This window comes from Melopsittacus undulatus, chromosome Z (assembly GCF_012275295.1).
Source record: "Melopsittacus undulatus isolate bMelUnd1 chromosome Z, bMelUnd1.mat.Z, whole genome shotgun sequence".
Lineage (NCBI taxonomy): Eukaryota > Metazoa > Chordata > Aves > Psittaciformes > Psittaculidae > Melopsittacus > Melopsittacus undulatus.
Window position 1 is genome coordinate 83,170,377 of NC_047557.1, and position 19,629 is coordinate 83,190,005.

Genomic DNA, 19,629 nt, shown 5'->3' on the forward strand with positions numbered 1-19,629 from the left:
CCGAGCACCCAGGCGGCTGGCGGCGGCCGGCAGCGAGGCCGTGGTCGGCGCAGCGCAGCGGAGTGGGGCCCCGCGCCCCCGCCGCCCCCCGCCGCCACATGGGCCGCAGCTGATCGTCGCCCGGCTGCTCGGCCGCGCCCCGGGCAGGAGCGAGGCGGGCGGAGCGACCCGACCGGCGTTCACCCTCCCCCCTTCCCCTTCCTTTCCTTCCCCCGCCATCCTCATTCCTCCCCTCCGCGGCCCCGGAGCCCTCGGCGGGAACCGCCGAGGGTGACGGCGGCGGCGGCCTCGGAGCGCCCTCGCCCTTGCGGGCCCGGCGCGGGGAGGATGCCTGGGGCGGGGATGGGTTTTCGCCCGTAGCTCCGAGCGCCCCCCCGCTTCCTTCCGCCCCCTCTCGCCTCCCGGGGGCGGCGCGGCCCCGTTCCCCGCGGGGGGCTGTCGCTCAGCTCCCTCCGGCCCTGCGGCGCCCATATGGGGGGCAAGCAGAGCACGGCGGCCCGTTCGCGGGGCCCCTTCCCGGGGGTGTCGACGGATGACAGCGCCGTGCCGCCGCCGGGAGGAGGGGGGGGGGCCGCCCCCCTTCGGCCATTACCGGGCGGGCGGCGGCGGCGGCGCCATGGGGCTGCGCAGCCGCTCCGTCAGCTCGGTGGCCGGTATGGGCATGGACCCTGCAGCGGCCGGCGCCGTCCCCTTCGGGCTGTACGCAGCGGCGGCGAGGGCGGCAGGAGAGGCCGAGCGGGCCCCGGGCGGCGGCAGCGGCGGTCCAGGCTCCGACTCCACGTACGCCCATGGCAACGGTTACCAGGAGACGGGAGGCGGTCACCATAGAGACGGGATGCTGTACCTGGGCGCCAGGGCCTCGCTGGCCGACGCGCTGCCCCTCCACATCGCACCGCGGTGGTTCAGCTCGCACAGCGGTGAGTGCCGTCTCCCCGGAACCTCCCCACAGCTTCCACTCCGTCCATGGCAGCCCCGGTGCAATGGCGGGCATGGTTTGCCTGGGAACAGGTTGTGAGGGGTGCTGCCCCTGGCTTGGTTGGCTGTTCATCCCCTCTTGTGCTAAGCCTGAAGGAAAGACCTCCATCCCTTTCCTGGTACTGAGGATAGCGTCTGTGTCAAGGGGAAGGGAGGAAGGGGCTGGGAAGGCAGAAGGCTTTCTGTAAGGGAGGTGGTTTGACTGTGGGATGTGAAGTGGTAGGTGTGGCAGACGTGTATCCCCTCTACTTTGAGTTGGGAGAAAGTGGTCTAAGCGTGCTTTAGCTGGAGCACTGGGTTTTGAAGACCAGACCAAGCTCCTTATGCCTCTGCTGAAAGTACTTGGGGGTGCTGCTCAGGTATAATTGTCTCCATGCATTAGAAACTGGGAAAGGGGCAGAGGAAGCCTTTGAAAACGATGTATGGGATTTTATTCCCCTCGGTTCCTTCGGATAGAGGGCCACAGAGAGGCCAAAGGGGGTTTTCTCATTGAAGCCAGCTGGCACTGTTGTGATGCTGGGAAGGAAGCAGAGGAGGAACTGCCTGCCTCTTTAGCAGGGCTGGGGAGCCAGCTAGGCTCTCTTGCAGGAAATACGTCAGGCTGAGGGAGGGGAACAGTTGCCCCCATCTTCACCCTCCTGGCTGGACCCTTCTGTGTGTCTGGAGAGGAGCTGTGGCTGTGAGCAGGGCTGTGTCGCTGACCTTGTTTTGGCTGGGTACAGGGAGTGAGATGGGAGATCCTCCCTTCCCATCATGGCTAGGGGGGAAGTCATTTCAGGGATGTCTCCTTGTGTTTCCTGGAATAGTCTGGGATTTCTCTCCCACCCGTCCCCTTTGTAAGCTCTGTAAGCGTTCTCCTTACATGACGTGGTCTGGGAATTTCATAATACACTTTGGGACAATGCCTTATTTTCAGAAAGGATTGAAACTGAAAGAGTGGACAAGAACAAAGTGCAAAACAAGGCTTGTGGGACCCATTTTCCTCCTTTCATCTTGGGATTTTTTTCCATTTACCCAGTCTCCATGGGCAGCTCTTCTCAGTTATATGAAAGCTGTATGCCTTGCATTGCATCCTCAGTGGCAGAACACCCGGAGCTGGGTGCTTGCAGCCCTCCCTGCAAGATGGAGAGGGCTGACTGGCATGCGAGACCAACTGCTTCTACAGACTTTCTTGCTCCATGACCTTATGAAAGTGTGCTGCTGCTCTGGGTTTTAAGCACAGATAGAAACTAAGGCGCAGCATCCTTGCAGGTATTTCACAAACCTCTGCATGAACAAGTGCCATGAGGCCTTTTACTGCACCTGGCACTGGAGCAAGGAGTGTTCCATTGCTGAAACACCCTGGGGCTAATCTATGCTTAGAGGTGGTCAGTTAGAGAGTATCAGTTACATTAAATGATAGTTTTCAAGCTGCAACACTGAGAGGCAAAGACCTGCTCATAAAAATAAAACAGCTGCAAAATGGAGTAAGCTTTTTCTGGCTGCTCAGGTTAGTACAATGCTGCTAAGTTAAAGCCAGTGCCCTTGGAAGATTGCAGTACAAGCTGTGGGAGGTGCTGCAAGAACTGGGTTTCCCTGGTGTCTCTTTTGAGGCCCTTTGAGAGTGAGCTGTGCTGAAGCAGCAGTGAAAGCAGTTCTGTCTGTGTGGAAGCCTATCCCGGTGGTGGTTATTCCTCATTGCTAATTAAAGCAAAAGGAATGGAGGATGCTTAACAAGCTCCAACAAGTTTTCAGGATGGTTTTTAAACTTTTGCATTCTTTCTCTTAGTGTAAGAAGTTAATGGAGGATTTGGAGACTGAGAGGAAGTAAACCACCTCAAGACTGCCAACATTCCTGTTAATCTCCTGTTGCAGTTGGTTAACCTACAGCAGGGCAGACAGGAGCTACACCCTTCTCTCCCCTTGCATCCCCATCGATCTGCTCCTCTCATGGTGTGGAGCCACTCCATTAGTCACTGGAAAGTGCTGAAGCAGCAGCACTCCAGTAAATGGAGAGGAGCTTTGACATTGCTGTGCCTGATTGTCTCTCCTCCTTTGAAGGATGACTCGGGGCTGTGGGGATGAGGGGACCCTTCGACACACCAAACCTACTCAGCAGGATGTGTACGTCCTGATCCTGGGGGTCTGCCCATGTTGCTGTACTCCTTCAGGAGAGGAGTCCTCCCAGACTGTGGCCAAGAGGTCTGGAGAGTGGATCCTTGCCCTGACTGCCCTTTCCTCTGCACAAGCTGGGGACCCAGGCAGTGCTGATCTTGGCACATGGGGGAGGTTGTGCTCATGGGCTTGCTTTTCTAGGAGTACTTGAGTTGTGGGGTAGAGCCAGGAACCTCAAAGTGCAGCCCAGGCTCTGCAGGGACCCTGGTGGGACAGCAAGGAGCCCTGGCTTAACGCCAGTGATAAGGTGTGGTTGTTGCAGCAACATGTCTGGGATAATAGGAGCATGCAGATAGGCTGGGCACCTCACTGCTCCATTTATCTGTGGTGCTGGGCCCATCAGCAGGAACCCTCGGGAGAGCTGGGATGGGCCTGAGCTCTTTTCGTTGGCTGATCTTGACTCCTTTCCCCACTCTGCAGTGGAAGGCTTGCAGAAGAGCCAGTAATGGAGGAGAGGCCTGTGCAGAGGGAGGTTGGGAAGTGGTTCCTAGGGCCAGCATGTGCTGCAGCATCACTGTAGGGTGCTGTGTGTCATGACAGTCAGCAAGAAGAGCCCACTGCTGAATCCTCCAGGCTCTGCCACAGCTGCTGGAGTGCAGGGACAGCAGAAGCAATTCTGTACTGGTGGCCTTCCAGGGTCAGGGAAGGAGAGCTACTGCTCTTAGGAATAGCAAAGCCTAAGTGGGTGTTTTAAATGGGGTGAGTGAGGGGGCTCTGACCTTGCAGTGGAGCTTGTCTCTCTGCTGAGGCAACAGCACCTCTCTGAGTAAGCATATCCCATTTCCTGATGGGGATTTTCCCAGGCGTGCCTGGATCCACGTGAGCGGTGCAACTGTTCCACCCAGAACTGCTCTGGGATTTCCCTGACTACCCAGGGTTTGAGGTCTGCTTCCTGGCTTACATGCGTGGAAGATGGCAAAACAGCTTTTGCAACTTTGGAGTTTGCCTGTAGTGCTTGACCCCATCTCTATAGCTTCATGACCATTAGGACTTCTCAGCAAAGCCAAGGCTAGCAGGAAGAAGGGAGAAAAAGGAGATGTGTGGTTTAATGCTGCATGTCTTCAGCTTTGTGTGGTTCTCTTGGTATCACTCATGTTACTCATCTTCATCAGAAGATCTCAGGGAGTTTGCAGAGGCTGTAAGTAGCTTAAAGTTTATCTGGAATTCCCCCTCATCACCCAAAGCCCTTGTTTGAAGTTCTAATAAATCCATATCTCCTTTTCTGCTGGCTAGCTAAGGGAAATGCCATCTTTCTGTGCTAACAGGAATGTCACAATCTTTCCGTGGACTGACAAAATAAACTGTTTTTCCTGGATGCTGGCAGCAGCAAGGTCAGGAGGTCTCCTTTGCCAAGGGAGCTGCTGTATTCTCAGTGGTGCCTTGCCCATAGCAGGAGGACCCACCCTGAGGGAAAGGGAAGAGTGGCTGGCCCAGAGATTGCAGCATGGCTGCTGGGCTGTGTCCTCCAGGCAGCTTTAGAGAGTGAAACAAGTTGGAAGTGCTGTTTAACAAGGGATGTGAAATAGAGATCACTTGTTGGAGAGGGAGATGAAGGTCTGTCTGAATGCTAGTGCTGGGCAGCCTTAGTCTCTCTGCCTGGCTGGGTACTGTGGTATCCAGTACCCATGTCTGTGCTGCACCCTTGTTGTGCTCTGACAGCTTCAAGTCTTGAGCCTTTTCTCACTTGAAAGTCCTCACTCCTGTACTAGTCCTGCCATTGTGGACTCCACCAAAACCAGAAGCCTTCATTCTAGCTGGCTAGTCAGCAGGTCCACTTTCAGCTGATTTTCCTGACACCAAGTTCCAATATGCAGATACTGTATGTGCTTCCCTCCCCTCTTACAGGTGCTATGCAGGGAAAAGGGCATCCCAGGGTCTGCAGGAAATTGCCATTAATGTATCTATTTTTCACAGAGGAAATTTCCAAAGAAGGCTGCCCTCAAGCCATCTTTTTGTGGGTTTGGTGCTGGTGGTTGCCTGGCAGCTGGGTCAGGTGCCCACAGCATTGCCAGGCCTGTGGATCATAGAATCACATAATGATTAGGGTTAGAGTGTATTTTAAGATTGTGTAGTTCCAACCCACTGCCATGGGCAGGAACACCTCACACTAGACCAGGTTGCTCCAAGCCCTATCCAAACTGTCTTTGAACACTGCCGGAGATGGATCAGCCACACCTTCCTTGGGCAGCATGTGCCAGGGCCCCATCACCCTCACAGTGAATAATTTCTTCCTTAGATCTAACCTAAATCTCCCTTGTTTAAGTTTGAGCCCATCGCCCCTCATCCTGTCGCTACACTCCCTGGTGAAGAATCCCTCTCCAGCATCTTTATAGGCCCCGTTCAGATACTGGAAGGCTTCTATGAGGTCTCAATGCAGCTTTTCCTTCTCCAGGCTTTTCTTAGCCTGTTTCAAGGCACTGTTTGGAAGTGGTCCTGATGACTCCCCAGGCTGGTGATATTCAGCTATTGGACTCCTTGGGTCTGGAAGGGTTGCTTTTCCACTTCAGCCTTCTCCAGGCCAGCTGCAGGGCAGCATACACCCTAGGCAAGAGGCAGCCTTGGTAAAACAAAGTACTGAATACCAAAAGACGGGGAAGTAGAAGGCAGCTTTGGTGCATACCAGGCCTGCAGCCTGAAGATGAAGTGTGCCAACGTTGGTGTTGTGTGTGGGGAGCCAGTGGCAGTTATCTGTGGTCTCCACAGCAAGAGCTGCACTGCCTTGACTCCAGTGCCCTCCAAAATCTCTCATATGCCTTGCCCAGGAGCCAGGCACTAATTGGTGTGGGTGCTAATGGCTTGGCTGGACTCGCTCCTCTCTTAAACCTGTGCTTAAATCAGTTCAGGGGAGCTGGATGCCCTCTCCCCTGTCTGCACACGTGTTCCAGAGATGCTGAGAGGGATGCTCTTGTGCTCCCTGGGCTGACCCACTTCCCAGGCAGGATTGTCTTCCCAGCCCATGACTTAAGTTTATCCCATGCTGGTTTGTTTTGCTGAGGTGTTTGTTCTGGTGACTGGAATAACCGTGAAGACTTCTCTTATTTATTAATGTGCTCTTAAGGCCCCTGTGCTCCCTCTCTCCCATTTGCTGACCAGAGAATAAGTCAGCTGCAGACATCTTTGGTGGAGGAGTGGTACCAAGGCTGGTGCTGGGCCAAGGGAGCCATGGAGAGTCATGCGAAAATGCTGCTAAATGCTGAAAATTAATTTCAGGAGAAACACAGGGAAGGAGAAAATCCCACTTTGGAGGGAGAGAAAAAAGAAAAAACCTTTTTTTTCCCCCCAAATGTAATCTCTGTGTGACAAATCAGACAAGCAGCAAAGACCTCTTTGAATGAATTCCCTCTGCAGGGACCAATTCTGTGGCACCCCAGCAAACTAGTGGGCTACCACAAGGCACATCATATTGCCTCTGCTGCTGGTACACCAAAGCCCCAGATGTGTCAAATATTTGGCTTTGATGTGAACTGGCTTTCTCCTGATTCCCTTGAAAATTTAAATCAGTGACAGGACAAGGGACAATGAGTTCAGACTTAAACAGGGGAGATTCAGGTTGGATATAAGGCACAAGTTCTTCCCTGTGAGGGTGCTGAGGCCCTGGCACAGGTTGCCCAGAGAAGCTGTGGCTGCCCCATCCCTGGCAGTGTTCAAGGCCAGGTTGGACGGGGCTTGGAGCAACCTGGTCTGGTGGAAGGTGTCCCTGCCTGTGGCAGGGGATTGGAACTGGAAGAGCTTTGAGGTCCCTTCCAACCCAAACCACTCTGGGATTCTGTGATTTACACAAGTGATACTGTAAAGCAGCAGGCCCTGACGCAGAGCAGTTTACCTGCCTGCTCTGCTGTGGCTGTACATCAGGACACAAGAAGCTTCTCTCTGTGGAGGCAGACCCGTTTCTTCCTGCAGAGAGAGCAGGAGTGGTTTGAAGTTAGACCTTAGATGTCTCCCCTGCACCAGCCCCACCAGGCAGCTTCCAAATGCAGGTGTCCCCACTGGGCATGGGTCTACCTCCGGAATGCTCCTGTTGTTTCTTGCAGGTGCTGCTTTGGTTGAACACTTTCTCCTCAGAGCTTTCTGGTGGGAGGCTGTCAGGAGGTGCAGCTGCAGGAAGCTCTTCTGGCCTGGGGCCTCTTGTGCCACAGCACAGTGTTTCCCATGGGCAGAGCCCAACTGTCAGTGGGTTTCCTGCCCTGCCAGGCTGTGGGCAGAGGAGGGGGCTGTGGGCAGGGATGGGTGCTGTTGGGGAAGCTGCAATGCACCTCGAGGTGGAGCTGGCTCCTCTCCACTCCTTCCCTCTGGAGCTGAGCTGCTCTGGCTGGTGCCAGCAGCAGGTTGGGGAAGTTCCTGGCTCTGTGCTTGTGCACACTGGTGCAGCTGTGGGCCTCCCGTCAGCAGCACAGAAATGAGACCATACACCTTGTGCAACTGTCTAGTGGCGCTCTGTAGAGGAGCAGAGAGATGTAGTGGAAATATTTACTCTTTTGCTAGTTTTAGCAGAAATTCCTCAGGGCTGTATGTTCCCAGCGAGTCCTCCCGCCTCGTTGAGGCTGTGATGAGTGTTGTGGCCGCTGTTTCTGAGAGACTGTCACCTAGCAGGCACAGAAATGGGGCTGGGATGGGTCCTGGTGAGGAAAACACAATGGCAGAGATGAAGAATTTCTCTCAAAGCTGCTCAGGGCTGTTTCCTGGCCCTAGCAGGCAGGACGGCATGACAACAGTGGATATTTTTAGAGGCCAGCTGCCTGCAATGCAAGAGAAGGAAAGCAGCAGGCAGGCAGGAGAACTGAGTGATGCTTTTCCTGTCCTGCATCCCTGTCCAGCATTTTATTTTCTGGAGCTGCTGGCTTTAAGGAGTTTACACATCCTCTGTGCCTCTTTGCCTGTTGCTGCCTCAAAAGACTTAATTTTACCTCTGGCTTTCTCCATGGCTTCTCTGATCACAGCTCAGCAGCTCAGTGGTGGTGTTGGGCACTCTACTCTTTGCAATGCAGCTTGGTATAGTGGGCATTTGGGGGATTGGATTTTTTTGGAGAAGTCTTTGTCACCAGTGAGGGAAAACCCACAGTTCCTGCTGCAGTCACGGTAGTTGTAGTAATCCATTTGGGAGCTCTCCCTGTGAGGCAATGGAGCTGTGTTTTGTCAGCAGTGCTGCAGGGGAATTGGATTTGCCTTTCACTCCATTCATCCAAGGCCTATACATCTGTGGCTGGGGGAAGTGAAGGAGAGGACGTTGATGGCTTAGATTACTGTCTGCAGGGAGGTTGAATCAATGTGAACTGAAGTCAGTTTTGGGGCCTGATGTCTGTTAAGCTGGTGCCGATCAGGATGGGGTGAGGCTGAGCACCCTCCTGAGCTGCCTTTACATTCCAGGTCATTTCTGCCTGGATCTTACTGCTTTGAGCTATTGTCCCTCTGCTTATTTATTGCAATATGGATTTCACAGCCATGGAAGTCTCCTGTTTGCATAGATCTTACACTTCCAAGGGCTGTTGTAGACACCTTTGATTTCTTTTTGCTCACCGTATGAAACAGACAGCACCCTGTGGCCAGTCCTGGGTGAGTGTTTCATGGGGAACTCTGCTTTCCAAGGCCCTGCTTAGCTTTGGAAGTGAGGGTACACTGTGCTCCACTGGGTGTTGCATTGATGATTTTCCTTTCTCCTGGGGAAGAGAGAGCATGAAATCCACAGCTGGGATTTTTGTCATCTGCAATCCCATCTCCCTTCTGCTTCAGCAGCCACTGGCTGCAGAGCAGTTCAGCCCTTCCTGTGTTCAAGGATGGCACATGTTGAAACAAAGAGGAAGCAGGAGCAGAGGAGATGGGACAGCCATGCAAGGTTGCTCCTCCCTATGGTATGGTGCGCAGCCCATCCTGCCTCTGCTAGCAGGAATTGGCATGGGTGTATATCTGTGGCTGGAGAAGGGGAGCTCATGACTGGCTGGTCAGCTTGGTGCTGTTGAGCATCCCTCTCCTCCTGCACTGTGCACAGCAGAGGTGTGTGATCATCCTGCAGGTCCACACACCACCTTTTCCCTTCCTGCTGTCCTGTTAGCTGGGAGCATTCACTGGGCATCCTTTAGCAGTTCCAGACTCTCCTGTGGAGCAGGGAGATACTCTCTGCCACGCATCTCTTCCTAGCACACCAGGGGCAGCTGAGGTTAGGGCTTGCTCTGCAGTGTGCTCCTCCACCTTTTTCCCAATTGTGTCTTTCTTTCTGCAGACACGAACAGTGTTAGCTGCCCAAAGGCATTTCCCAGCTATGTGCTGTCTGTGGCTCTAGCTCTGTGTGCATTTTGTCTTTGTTTGCTGCCCATTACTTTAAAAATTGCCTTTTCTCTACCCTGGAGAGCAGTGCCTCATGCTTTTCACACACCCCAGGGGCTGTGGGTCTTGCACTAATGAGAAGCAGTTGCCCCAGTAACACTTGCCAACGTGGCCCAGGCATGAAATGCCACAGGAGACTCTCTGCCATGGAGGTGCTGCCATGGGATGCCGAGGGAGGAGGTGTCCCAGAAGCCGGATGGGATCGCTTCCCATCAGTGCTGTGCTCTGCTCCCTCTGCCAGCATCACAAAGCCAGGACATGTCATCGTGTCTCAGAAGTGTCTCTTCATCCTCCCTAGCGAGACCAGCTGAAGCTGAGGCAAGACAGAGCCTTGACAGCATAAAGGCATGAGTGTTTTGCTTTGGAAAAACCTATGGGTCATAGGGAGGGAGCTGGGGAGCTGCTGCATCACCCCACACAAGATCCAGTTGCATTTGGGAGTAGCTCAGGTCAGGCTTTTGCACTTGAGACTTTGGGAAAGCAGGAGTTCCTCCGGCAGCTCAGCAGCAGCAGGAGCCCGCAGTGGGGACTCCATGGGTGCCTCCCAGCAATGGCTTAGCCAGGAATGACTCATGCCTGGTCCCCGCATGACGTTTCCTCACTGCTCCGTCACAGCCAAAGCGTCCCAACTCTCCCTTTCAGCTCTGCTTTCTGAGTCTCCATATCCCACTGTGCTGCGGGAAGATCCCCATGGCCCCATTGGCTCTGTGCATCTTGCAGATGATTGCTGCCTGCAGCAGGGTTTGTGGTTGGGCTTCCTCTTCTGCACAAGAAAGAGTCAGGAGGGAAAAAGCAGGTGCACAGGCAAGCCCTTTGGAAATTCCCAGTGTGCCTGGAGGATCCCTCTCCTCTTTGGGCAGTGAATTTGAAACCTGGAGCCTCCCTTGAGAGGTAGGAGAGCAGTGCTGGGATATCCCTGCTGCTCTTGTGTGCCATTAGATGGCCTCAGGCTGGTTTTGTGACTAGCATGAGCCCCGAATGAGCTTGAAACTCAGTAAATTCAAGCCCTGCAGCCTGATGTCAGGAGTTTAAGGTGTTAATGCCTTTGCTGGGCTGTTGCCCAGGACCCCTCTGCTTAATTTTGCTGTTCTCTGGGATGCTAAAATTAGCTTTGGGCTACACACTCTTCCTTATGAAGCCTGTTCCCAGCAACTAGGGGAGTATTTCTGCAGTGAAGTAGAACTGGCAGGCAGGGTGAGGTTGTTCCTCTCATCCACGTCTGGGGAAACTGATTCTGCAGCATAGCCTGGGCTGTAGGAGGGAGATGCTCTCTACCTGTACAATAGGGTACTACACTACAGGCCATGTGTCCTGAAAGGCTTTGGTGTGTCCATCTGCTGAGGCTTGATGGCTTTGGGTGCTCTGGAGCAAATGTCCCTGTGGGGTTCCCTCTCTTGTGTCTCCTGCCTGTTCCCAGTGCTCGGGCTTTCCTCAGCCCCAGTATTGCAATCTGTTCTCCTCCTTCCCATCCTCTCCCACCACCTCTGCAAGAAGCCAGCTGGCTAAAAAAATACAATAAAATAAGATATCTCTGCCTCCTGGCTTGCAGCAAGGCAATCTTGGGCTGCTGTGACATGATGCCACCCAGACCGTCTGCTCCATGTCCTGCATCTTTCCTGCTCTGTATCCCAGCTGGAACACTGATGCCTTTTCATTGCTGCTGCATCTCCTCTTTGTGGCTTGAGTTGGGTGGGAGCAGGCAGAGGCATCTCTAAAACCTCAAGTGTAATAGTGGTGCTGGCCTTAGCCAGTTTCATGGTCCATGGCACGTCCCTGCCACCCTTGGCTGGTGTGCAGCCAACCTGGTAGCAGATACCTGCAGCATGGGGATTTTGCCAGGAAGCCACTGTGAGTCACAGACAGCTTGTCTTAGACACTGTAAAACCTTGCCTTGCACAGAATTGGCTTCTTTTTGGGGTGCCTGCTTCACTTCACAAACATTTATTTTCTCCTGGCTCAGCAAGGTGGACTGACTCAGTCTGCAAAGAAATGATGGGGTGAGATGGGGATGGACCAGGACCATTTCTCTGCCAAGGCCTATTGGGCTTCATTCCAAGCACTGTCATCTAAACATGTCCAGTCCTAGCTGATAATCTGAGGTTGGCTCATTGGCATCCCCCAGCCCTGCCTGCCTTTCATCCTCAGGAAAGTAGGGTGTTTCCACCCTGGAGCCAAACTTTATGTTCTCCCACCTCCATGCAGCCTTGAACTGGGAGAAAATACACTCCTAGGGTCCTTTTTCAGAGCTGGCAAATGAGGCTGCTTAGGTGCTTTACTTCTTCCTGCCCATGTGTCTCTGCTCGTGTCAACCCTCATGCTGCACAATAGCCCAGCACTGTCACCACATTCACCTGGCACCCTGGGCCCACATTGGGCTTTGGCTTCTGCATCTGCCCTGTTGATGCTGTTTCATTCTGCAAAGGGAGGTGGGTTTGGGCCTGATTCTGTTGGGTGCCCTGGCTTCCAGGCACTCCATGCAAGTGCTTCGTTGGCAGAGGGAGCATGGTCCTTGGTGGGACAGGTCCTTGCTGCAGCTGTGAGCTGCCTCTTTGCCCCAGTGCCAGGCAGCATCACCAGCTGCCTCGCTCAGAGGCTGAAAGTGCATCACTTCCATGGTGGGTGATGCTCTCAGAAGAGGACACCCATGCAGCTCCTGAGCTATCCGAGGTACCCAAGTACTGCAGATGTGCTCTGTGCACCCCATGTGTCATCTGCCAGTGTGTGCTCCTGTGACAATTGCTTTAGAAAAACAAGGAGTAAATTTATTTTCCAGGAAATGTGAGGTCTGAATATCTTGGCTGTGCAGGTTTCCTTTGCTTGGCTGGTGAGGAGGACAACTACTCCATGATCCCTTCCTTCCTGGGGCTGTGCTGGAGCCCACAAGGGGTAATGGAAGGGGAGGGGTCAGACTCCTTTCACCTCTCACAATTCCACATCCTTATCTGATTCAGGTTGACCAACTGGGCCTATAGACATGGTTTTCTTTTTTCAGTATTTCCTTCCTCTGCAATCACTAGCATAGGTTTTCTAAAGATGATCCATCTCTTCCATCTTCTGCCTGATGCCAGTTCAGCTGGGGAAGCTGCAAGGAAGAGTTAGGATACTCAGGTTTTGCAGGAGGAGCTGGGATACTCAGGGTTTGCTCAGCAAGGAGAGGAGGCACCAGGGCCCTGCTTCAACTGTATGCTTGGACCATATATTCCTTGTGTTCATCTTGAGCTCAGACACATCCTGACCTGGTGCAAGCCAGCTCTCTTGGCCAGGGTCCCAGAGTGCCCGCTGGAGACATTGAGATGTGCTGTGCAGCTGAGGTTTCCAGAACTTGCATGGACATCAGGCTGCCTGGGGCTTATCTCTGAGCTCTCTGGTACTCAGGTTGTCCCTTGGGGTGGTGGGCACAGAGAGAGGGACCCCTCCTCGGGTGGGCACATTCTGGGGATATTGTTATACGGGACTTCTGGTTTATCCCACTCTTGGGGATGCCTTTGGATGCTACTCTGTATGGGATGGGTTGCTTGTGCCTGAGCTGCTACTTTCCCCTGCCTTCAGAGCACATTATACCCCACCAGCATCTTCCTCCCGTTGCTGGAGGTGCTGCTCCCTGTGTTTCAGCTGTCTACTAGTGACAGAACCAAGGTCTCCTGCTGCTGGAGTGATGCCACATCTCCTGGTGGCCCTGTAGCCTGGAAATAAGCTGTCTGCAGGCAGACCAAGTTAGGTTTGGTGAGTGAATGGTATGTGCCTTTCTCTGTGGTCAGGGATGTCCTTGCAGCTCCTGTGGATGCCATCTAGCCCATCCCCAAGGGAGCAGCCTCTTCCACTTGCAGGTTGTGGTGTGGTTGACTCTGTTGTGCTCAGTGGCTTCCCCAAGCTGCACAGGTTGCTGTGGGTATCACTTGTAGACACAAGTGATGGGAATTTCCTGTCCCAGCTGTGTTTGAGATGATTACAGGTGGGCTGGAAAGGCATCTTAACCCTACCACGGCAGCCTGTGTGGTAGTGCTTTTGGCACTTGAGGGTTAAGCACAGCGCTTTTTCAGCTTGCATAGGATCTGCTGTGGTTTTTCAGAGGTTCCCAGCTCTGCTTCACCCATCTCTCTAAAATTAACCATGTAACCTTCCTAAAAATACTCAGAGGGCAGTAGCCCCCAGGGAGCACCAGCGCTGCTTGCTCCCAGTTTCTAGACCAAGCCATCAGAGAGATGAGATCACCTGCCAACCTATGTCTCGAAGCCCTGGAAAGCCCTTGGCTTTCTCAGTCTCCTGCAGGATATGAGAGGCTAGGCCTGGATCTGAACCTGCCTTTCTGGGCCAGCTGATTTCCCACAGCACCCTCGTCTTCCTCACTGGCTCCTGGCGAGAGCTGGTTCCTGCCTGCACATCTCTGTGACATGCGGTGACTGTGCCAGCTTTGGGTTTAATGTGCCGCAGGCAGGAGCATTGACAGCTGCCCAGGGTGCTTTGGGAAGGAGGAAGGCCTTTTCCGGGAGCATCCTTAAGCCTCCCCATGGAGCTGGGCCATTTCTCTCTTTCCTTTCTTTTTCAGGCATGTGGGAGGAGGGTGGAAAGGGCTCGAGGAGGAGGGAGAGCTGAATTTTCCATGAGCAGCTGTCAAAATGTAATCTCCTGCATCGCTCGGGCTGGCAGTTTAGGCAGGATAAATTAACAGGGATTTCAGGGACCATGGAAAATCCCATGGCCTGGGGGAGGACCAGCCATGTGAGGAGCAGCCCCAGGCCCCGGTGCCTGCCTGAGCTATAGAGGGATGCTCTGAGGTGCTGGGCTCCACTGTTGGGTGTTCCCTGGCCCCACTGGGTTTTCCATCTACAACATTCGCCTGGAGGTCACCCAAAGAAGGGATGAGGGAGCCTGAACCCTTCCAGGCCTCCCCTTTCCCTGCGGCTCCAGTGAAAGCGGAATTCAAGCAGTTGCTTTTGTAATGCCAAATATTTGTGCCGACAGCTGGGGTGCAGGGTGCCCGCTGGCCCCAGGGACCTTTCCCAGCTGGCTCCTCACTCCTGCCCAGATCCAAGAACTGCATTTTCATCCCTGTCTCCAACCCTATCTTGTGAAATGCAGAGCCAGGAAAGCATGCACTTGGCTCAGCCCCCAGACCCATGCAGCAGCCAGCATCCATGTGTGGAGCACGTCACACACGTGCTGGGGTTTGTGCACGAGCCCCTCTGTCTGCACAATGTCCCCATGTCCTTGTCACAGGGCCATGGTGGTGCTGGGGGTCTCTGTACCGCGCCAGCTGCCCCGGGAGCACCAAGGAGCGTGATGGGTGTTCATGCCAGCTATTTATAACTGTGCTAAAACTACCCCAGCCAGCAAAGAGGCCTGGAGACACGGCAACAGCGCTCACCAGAGCCTGCAAAGGGCCCTGCTCTTTGCTTAGCTCCTACTGCTTCATGCCCTGGGCTGGGTGGTTTCATCCAGGACCCTCTACTTTTGCCCTGGTTGCGCATCTCACTGGATCCCTTTGGATGCTGCCGAAGCCAGTAGATCTGGGGCAGCCGTTTAAAATAACACATTGGCACAGAAAAAAAATGGGGGGGTTGGGTGCAGAGAAAACGAGGTCTTCCCGTGTGGTGCACGGGGGACAGTACCTCACCTCTGCAAATGCCTTGTCCTGACACCAAGCTGGCAGCTGGAACACCTTTCCCAAAGGGAACCCTTCACAGATGCCCTGTGCCAGGGGCTTGCCCCTGGGAACCGGGCCCCAGAGCTTCCCTGGTGCTGGGAGACCATCCTCCTTCAACCAGGATGGGTTCAGCCAGGGACAGGCTGGCTGCCAGGGGAGCTGGGTGACAGGAAAGGTGTCTCGCAATGGGAGGCTCGTTGGGGCTTGCAGGAGGCAGGCTGGGAGGCCATCTGAGCCCACTCTATAAATACACCAGGCAGATAAACACTTGGGAGGAGGAAAAAAACCCAACTATTTCAGCTAATGGGCACTGCTGCCATAAGGTATAAATTGGTCAGGAGTAAAATTAGGCTGGAGAGGATGAGGCAGGTTGGGGCTGCTGCCCCTGTGACTCCAGCTGCCAGCATGGCTGTGGTGCAAACAAGATGGGACTCACAGCAGAAACCCATCGGTGGGGATGTGACCCTGCAGTGACACCCTGCTGGGGGTCTCCCTGTCCTAGCAGGTCCCTGTAGAACCAGTCCCCTGCTATCCATGACTCGCATCCTTGCTGTGCCCTCCCTGGGAATAGCCATTCTCTGGAAGAGTAGGAGTCAGCATCTATGTCCTAGCCTTTCATCCAGGGAGCTGGGAAGTAATCTGTATTTATCAGTGCTAATAATGAGAGCAATTATCCTGACTGTTTGCATGGTAGAGGTCTGAGCTGCCTACCCTTAAAGCCACCCTTCAAGCCACCCACACTTTCTCCCTTCCAGGAAGCAGAAAATATGCACTCGCCACATCCACGTGATGGCAAACAAGAACCTGATTCATCCTTAGATAATTTGTGTACATTCCTCTCCTTTCCTGAGCAGCCTTTGCATATATATGAAGAAAGATTTTAAGCAGCGCTGCAGTCAAACCTGATCTGCTTTTAGAAGACAGGTCCTTAAATTACCTTCTCCCTCTCTGCAGGCAGGGAATTGATAGATATTCTGGTGCAAAGCCATGGTGGCAGTGGTGGCACACGCGTTTGGCTGCAGCAGCTCAAGCTCTGCTGTGCTGGGCAGTGACAAGCTGCATGGCCTGGAGCAGTGGGACGGCAGGAATCCTGGGTGGGTGACCTGCAGGGCTGGGTGGGGTTTTGCTCCCTGTGTGTCTGGGGATTTGGGGCAGCCTGGCTCAGCAGTGCTGGGGATAATGCCATGGCAGTCTGTGTGGCTTAAGCTTGTGGCAGCACCAGTGGGGTACCCTGGCACAAGCCAGGCTCCATCCTCAAGCCCAAGCAAAGATGCAGAACAGATCTGGCCAGCTTTATCCAAAAGTCCAAGTCACCAGGCAAGGCCAAAGCTAAACTGGGACATCAGCCTGCAGGGTCCCTTCTCCTGGAGCTGGTGCCTGGCATTGGAGGGGTGAGCACCCACCTCACTCCTGCCAGAAGCTGGATAAAGCAGCAGTGTGGTCTCATGGCTCCAGCATGTCAGTGCTCTGCTGCAGCCCTACGGCAAAACCTCCTTCCTTGCAGCTCTCCTGGATCGCTGTGGCAGCGGGGACATCACTATCCAGGCACAGAGACGTGCCCCTGCCCTTGCCAGCTGTGGGTGCTTCATGCCCCTGACTGCTCCTCGCCCTTTAAGGGCCGGCAGCAGCTGATGCCCACGTGTGCTCTGCCTTGGCACACTCCTTGTGCCCTCTGCGCAGCAGGCACAGGGGCAGGCAGCTGTCCCCTTTCTCAGGTGGCTGTCCCCTCGCTTGGGTGGCTGTCCCTTCTCTTGGGTGGCTGTCCCCCGTGCTGGCACTGCTGGTGGCTGGCACAGGATGAGTGGGTGCCCCACGGGCACTGCGTGGGGTCAGTGCCACCATGCAGGCAGCAGGTGAGGGGCTGCCCACTGCCAGGATGGGAGATGTGGGATGGATCCTTCTGTTTCCCTCACTTAGGGCTCTTCTCTCTGCTCTCCCTCCAGGTTTCAAGTGCCCCATTTGCTCCAAATCGGTGGCTTCTGATGAGATGGAAATGCACTTTATCATGTGTCTGAGCAAACCTCGCCTCTCCTACAATGGTAAGGGCTGGGCTGCTCAGCGGACACGGTGTCCTGCTGGCTTGGGATGGCTCTGGGCAGCCTGGAGACACTGCAGGCTACACGGGCAGGTGGCTCAGCTAGGCTTGCCAAAGGGCTGTGCTCCAGTGGGATGGTGCAGCTCACAGCCCTGCTCAGCTCTGCTCCTCCGGCATGGCTCAGCCTCGCTGCTTGTGCCTTTGGGACCCTTTGGGATAGAGCCCTCTCCCCACATTGCAGAGTGCTGTGGCCAGAGGGACCCATCTTGGCCAGGTATCCTGCCTGTGGTAGGGGATATGTCCTCCTGGGCTGGCCCTCTAAAGGGTCATTGCTTTCTTCCCAGTCTCACTGGCAGTGGAGCTTACTGGGCTGAGCACTGCTCCTGCATCTCCCTTCATCTTGATGCTCACTCACTACTCTGTGGTGCTCTTTGGAAGCCTGATCCTGGCTGCCTCCGCAGAGGTGGCCATGGGCTTCTCCTCCGTCCCAGGAATGGGAATGCTGCTACAGTGGGTAATGTCTCACCACTTCCCTCTCCTCCCCTCCTAGATGACGTTCTGACCAAGGATGCTGGTGAGTGCGTGATCTGCCTGGAGGAGCTGCTGCAGGGGGACACGATAGCCAGGCTGCCCTGCCTCTGCATCTATCACAAAAGGTACCACATGGGGAGCAGGGGACACAGCCAGGCAGGTGGCAGGGGGGTAAGAGGACAGCCCATGGCTCAGCAGCACAGTGGTGACATGCTTTCCTCTCTGCAGCTGTATAGACTCATGGTTTGAAGTGAACAGATCTTGCCCGGAGCATCCTTCTGATTGACCTGCCGGGCATGCTTGCTGATTTCTCTCTAAGGTGAGCCTGTTGCGGGCTGGTCAGATTAGACTGACTACTAGGAAGGAAGGAAATCCTTCTCCCTAAGGGTGCTCGGGCATTGGAACAGGCTGCCCAAGGCAGTGGTAGAATCACCATCCCTCAAAGCGTTCAAAACCCGTGTGGATGAGGCTCTCAGGGACACGGACTAGTGGTGTCCTTGGCAGTGGTGGGGTAATGATGATCTGATGATCTTAAAGGTCCTTTCCAACCCAGTTGATTCTGTGACTTTCCTCTGCTGGGTTTAAATCCTGGGCCAGGAGGGGAGGATGGGTTGGGTTGGGGTGGGATACGGTGGCTGTAGCTCTCACTTGTTATCTCTCTGCCTTTGCAGGGCACCTTGCTATACCTGCTGTACCTCCTCTCCCTGCCCTCCCTGCCCCGCCTGGAGTTTTGGGCTGACTTTAAATTCCTCGAGAAGACAAAAAATAAAACCCAGAAACTTGAACCCATTCGGGACAACAGTGATTTTTTTTTTAATTATTATTATTTTATTATTATAATTTGTTTTGTTGGGGTTTTTTTGCTTTTTTTTTGCTTTGTTTTGTTCTGGTTTTTTAAATGAACCAATTTAAAATAAAGAACCATCCAGAAGACGAGTGAGACCAGCAGAGCGACCTGCTGTCCCCTCCACAGCTGCTGGTCACCAGGAGAGTTCTGCCTGCCAGGGAGGCCCTCGGCCGAAACCCTGCCATGATGTTTGGCTTTTCACCCCAAAACTAAAGGGGAAACTGCTGGGGGAAAGCAGCCGGCCAAACGGAGCACATGGCATTCCTCACCGGCAGCCTCCCGCCTGGACCTGCCCGCGGGCCCTGCTCGGTGTTTTTGCACTGACTCAACAGGAATTTTCTCCTCTTTCCATCTCCCTTTTGGAGATCTCCATCCTGGGCCCGGCAGCGGGAGATGGGGACTCTGCCCCATGCTGGGAACAGGGACAGTGCTCCCCCATGCCGAGCCGCAGGGGTCAGTCTATCAAAGTGTTTACAATGAGTAACAAAAAAAAGGGAAAAAAGAAAAAAAAAGAGAAAATGGTAAAAAAGAAGAAAAAATGAAAACCCCAACTACAACTGAAGCTTCGTGTTGACTGGCGTGTTCTTCAGTTTGAGCTTCCCTGCCCCGGCGATGTTTACAGACTGGTCACTCTTTAACTCAGCTATAACCACTCAAGAGACTGGAGAGCCGCAGCATCCCACCACCCCTCTGCCACCCCTCACTGGGCTCCTCTTGCCAGAACTCCTCCTTGCCATTGTCCTGGAGTCAAACCCTTGTGAGGAGGGGATGGGTGAGGTCCCCGATGGCCTCTCCCCAGCCACCCCTGGCTATGGGGGTGGCTTTGCCAGAGGTGCCAAGATGGAGCCGGTTGCTGGCAGTGACCCCCCCTATCCCAGCCCAGCCCAGCCTATCCCATCCCTGTCCCTCCCAGCGCGGCGGGTGTGTTTTTGTTGGTGAGACCTCCCCTGCTGGTGGCCGTGCCCCTGCGGGAAACCTTTCTGTATTTATATATTAAAAACAAGGGGGAAAAAACAAAACCTTCAAAGAGTTCAGAGCCTGGGGGAGCTTCCTTCATTAGTCAAGGTGTTTTGATATGGTATTAAAACAATGTTCAATAAAATAGTCGCTGTTATTTTATTTCAT

The 19,629-nt window shown here is 54.2% G+C and overlaps 1 protein-coding gene across 1 annotated transcript; it reads left to right on the top strand.

Annotated features, from left to right (window-relative positions):
- Positions 1–51: 51 nt before the first annotated feature.
- Positions 52–19,623, top strand: ZNRF1 (zinc and ring finger 1). The gene is given in 6 exon segments (XM_005152258.4): positions 52–564; positions 566–917; positions 17,035–17,130; positions 17,677–17,782; positions 17,886–17,976; positions 18,329–19,623. Coding segments are annotated over 5 exon segments (705 nt in total). The 5' UTR covers positions 52–471; the 3' UTR covers positions 17,944–17,976; positions 18,329–19,623.
- Positions 19,624–19,629: the final 6 nt, after the last annotated feature.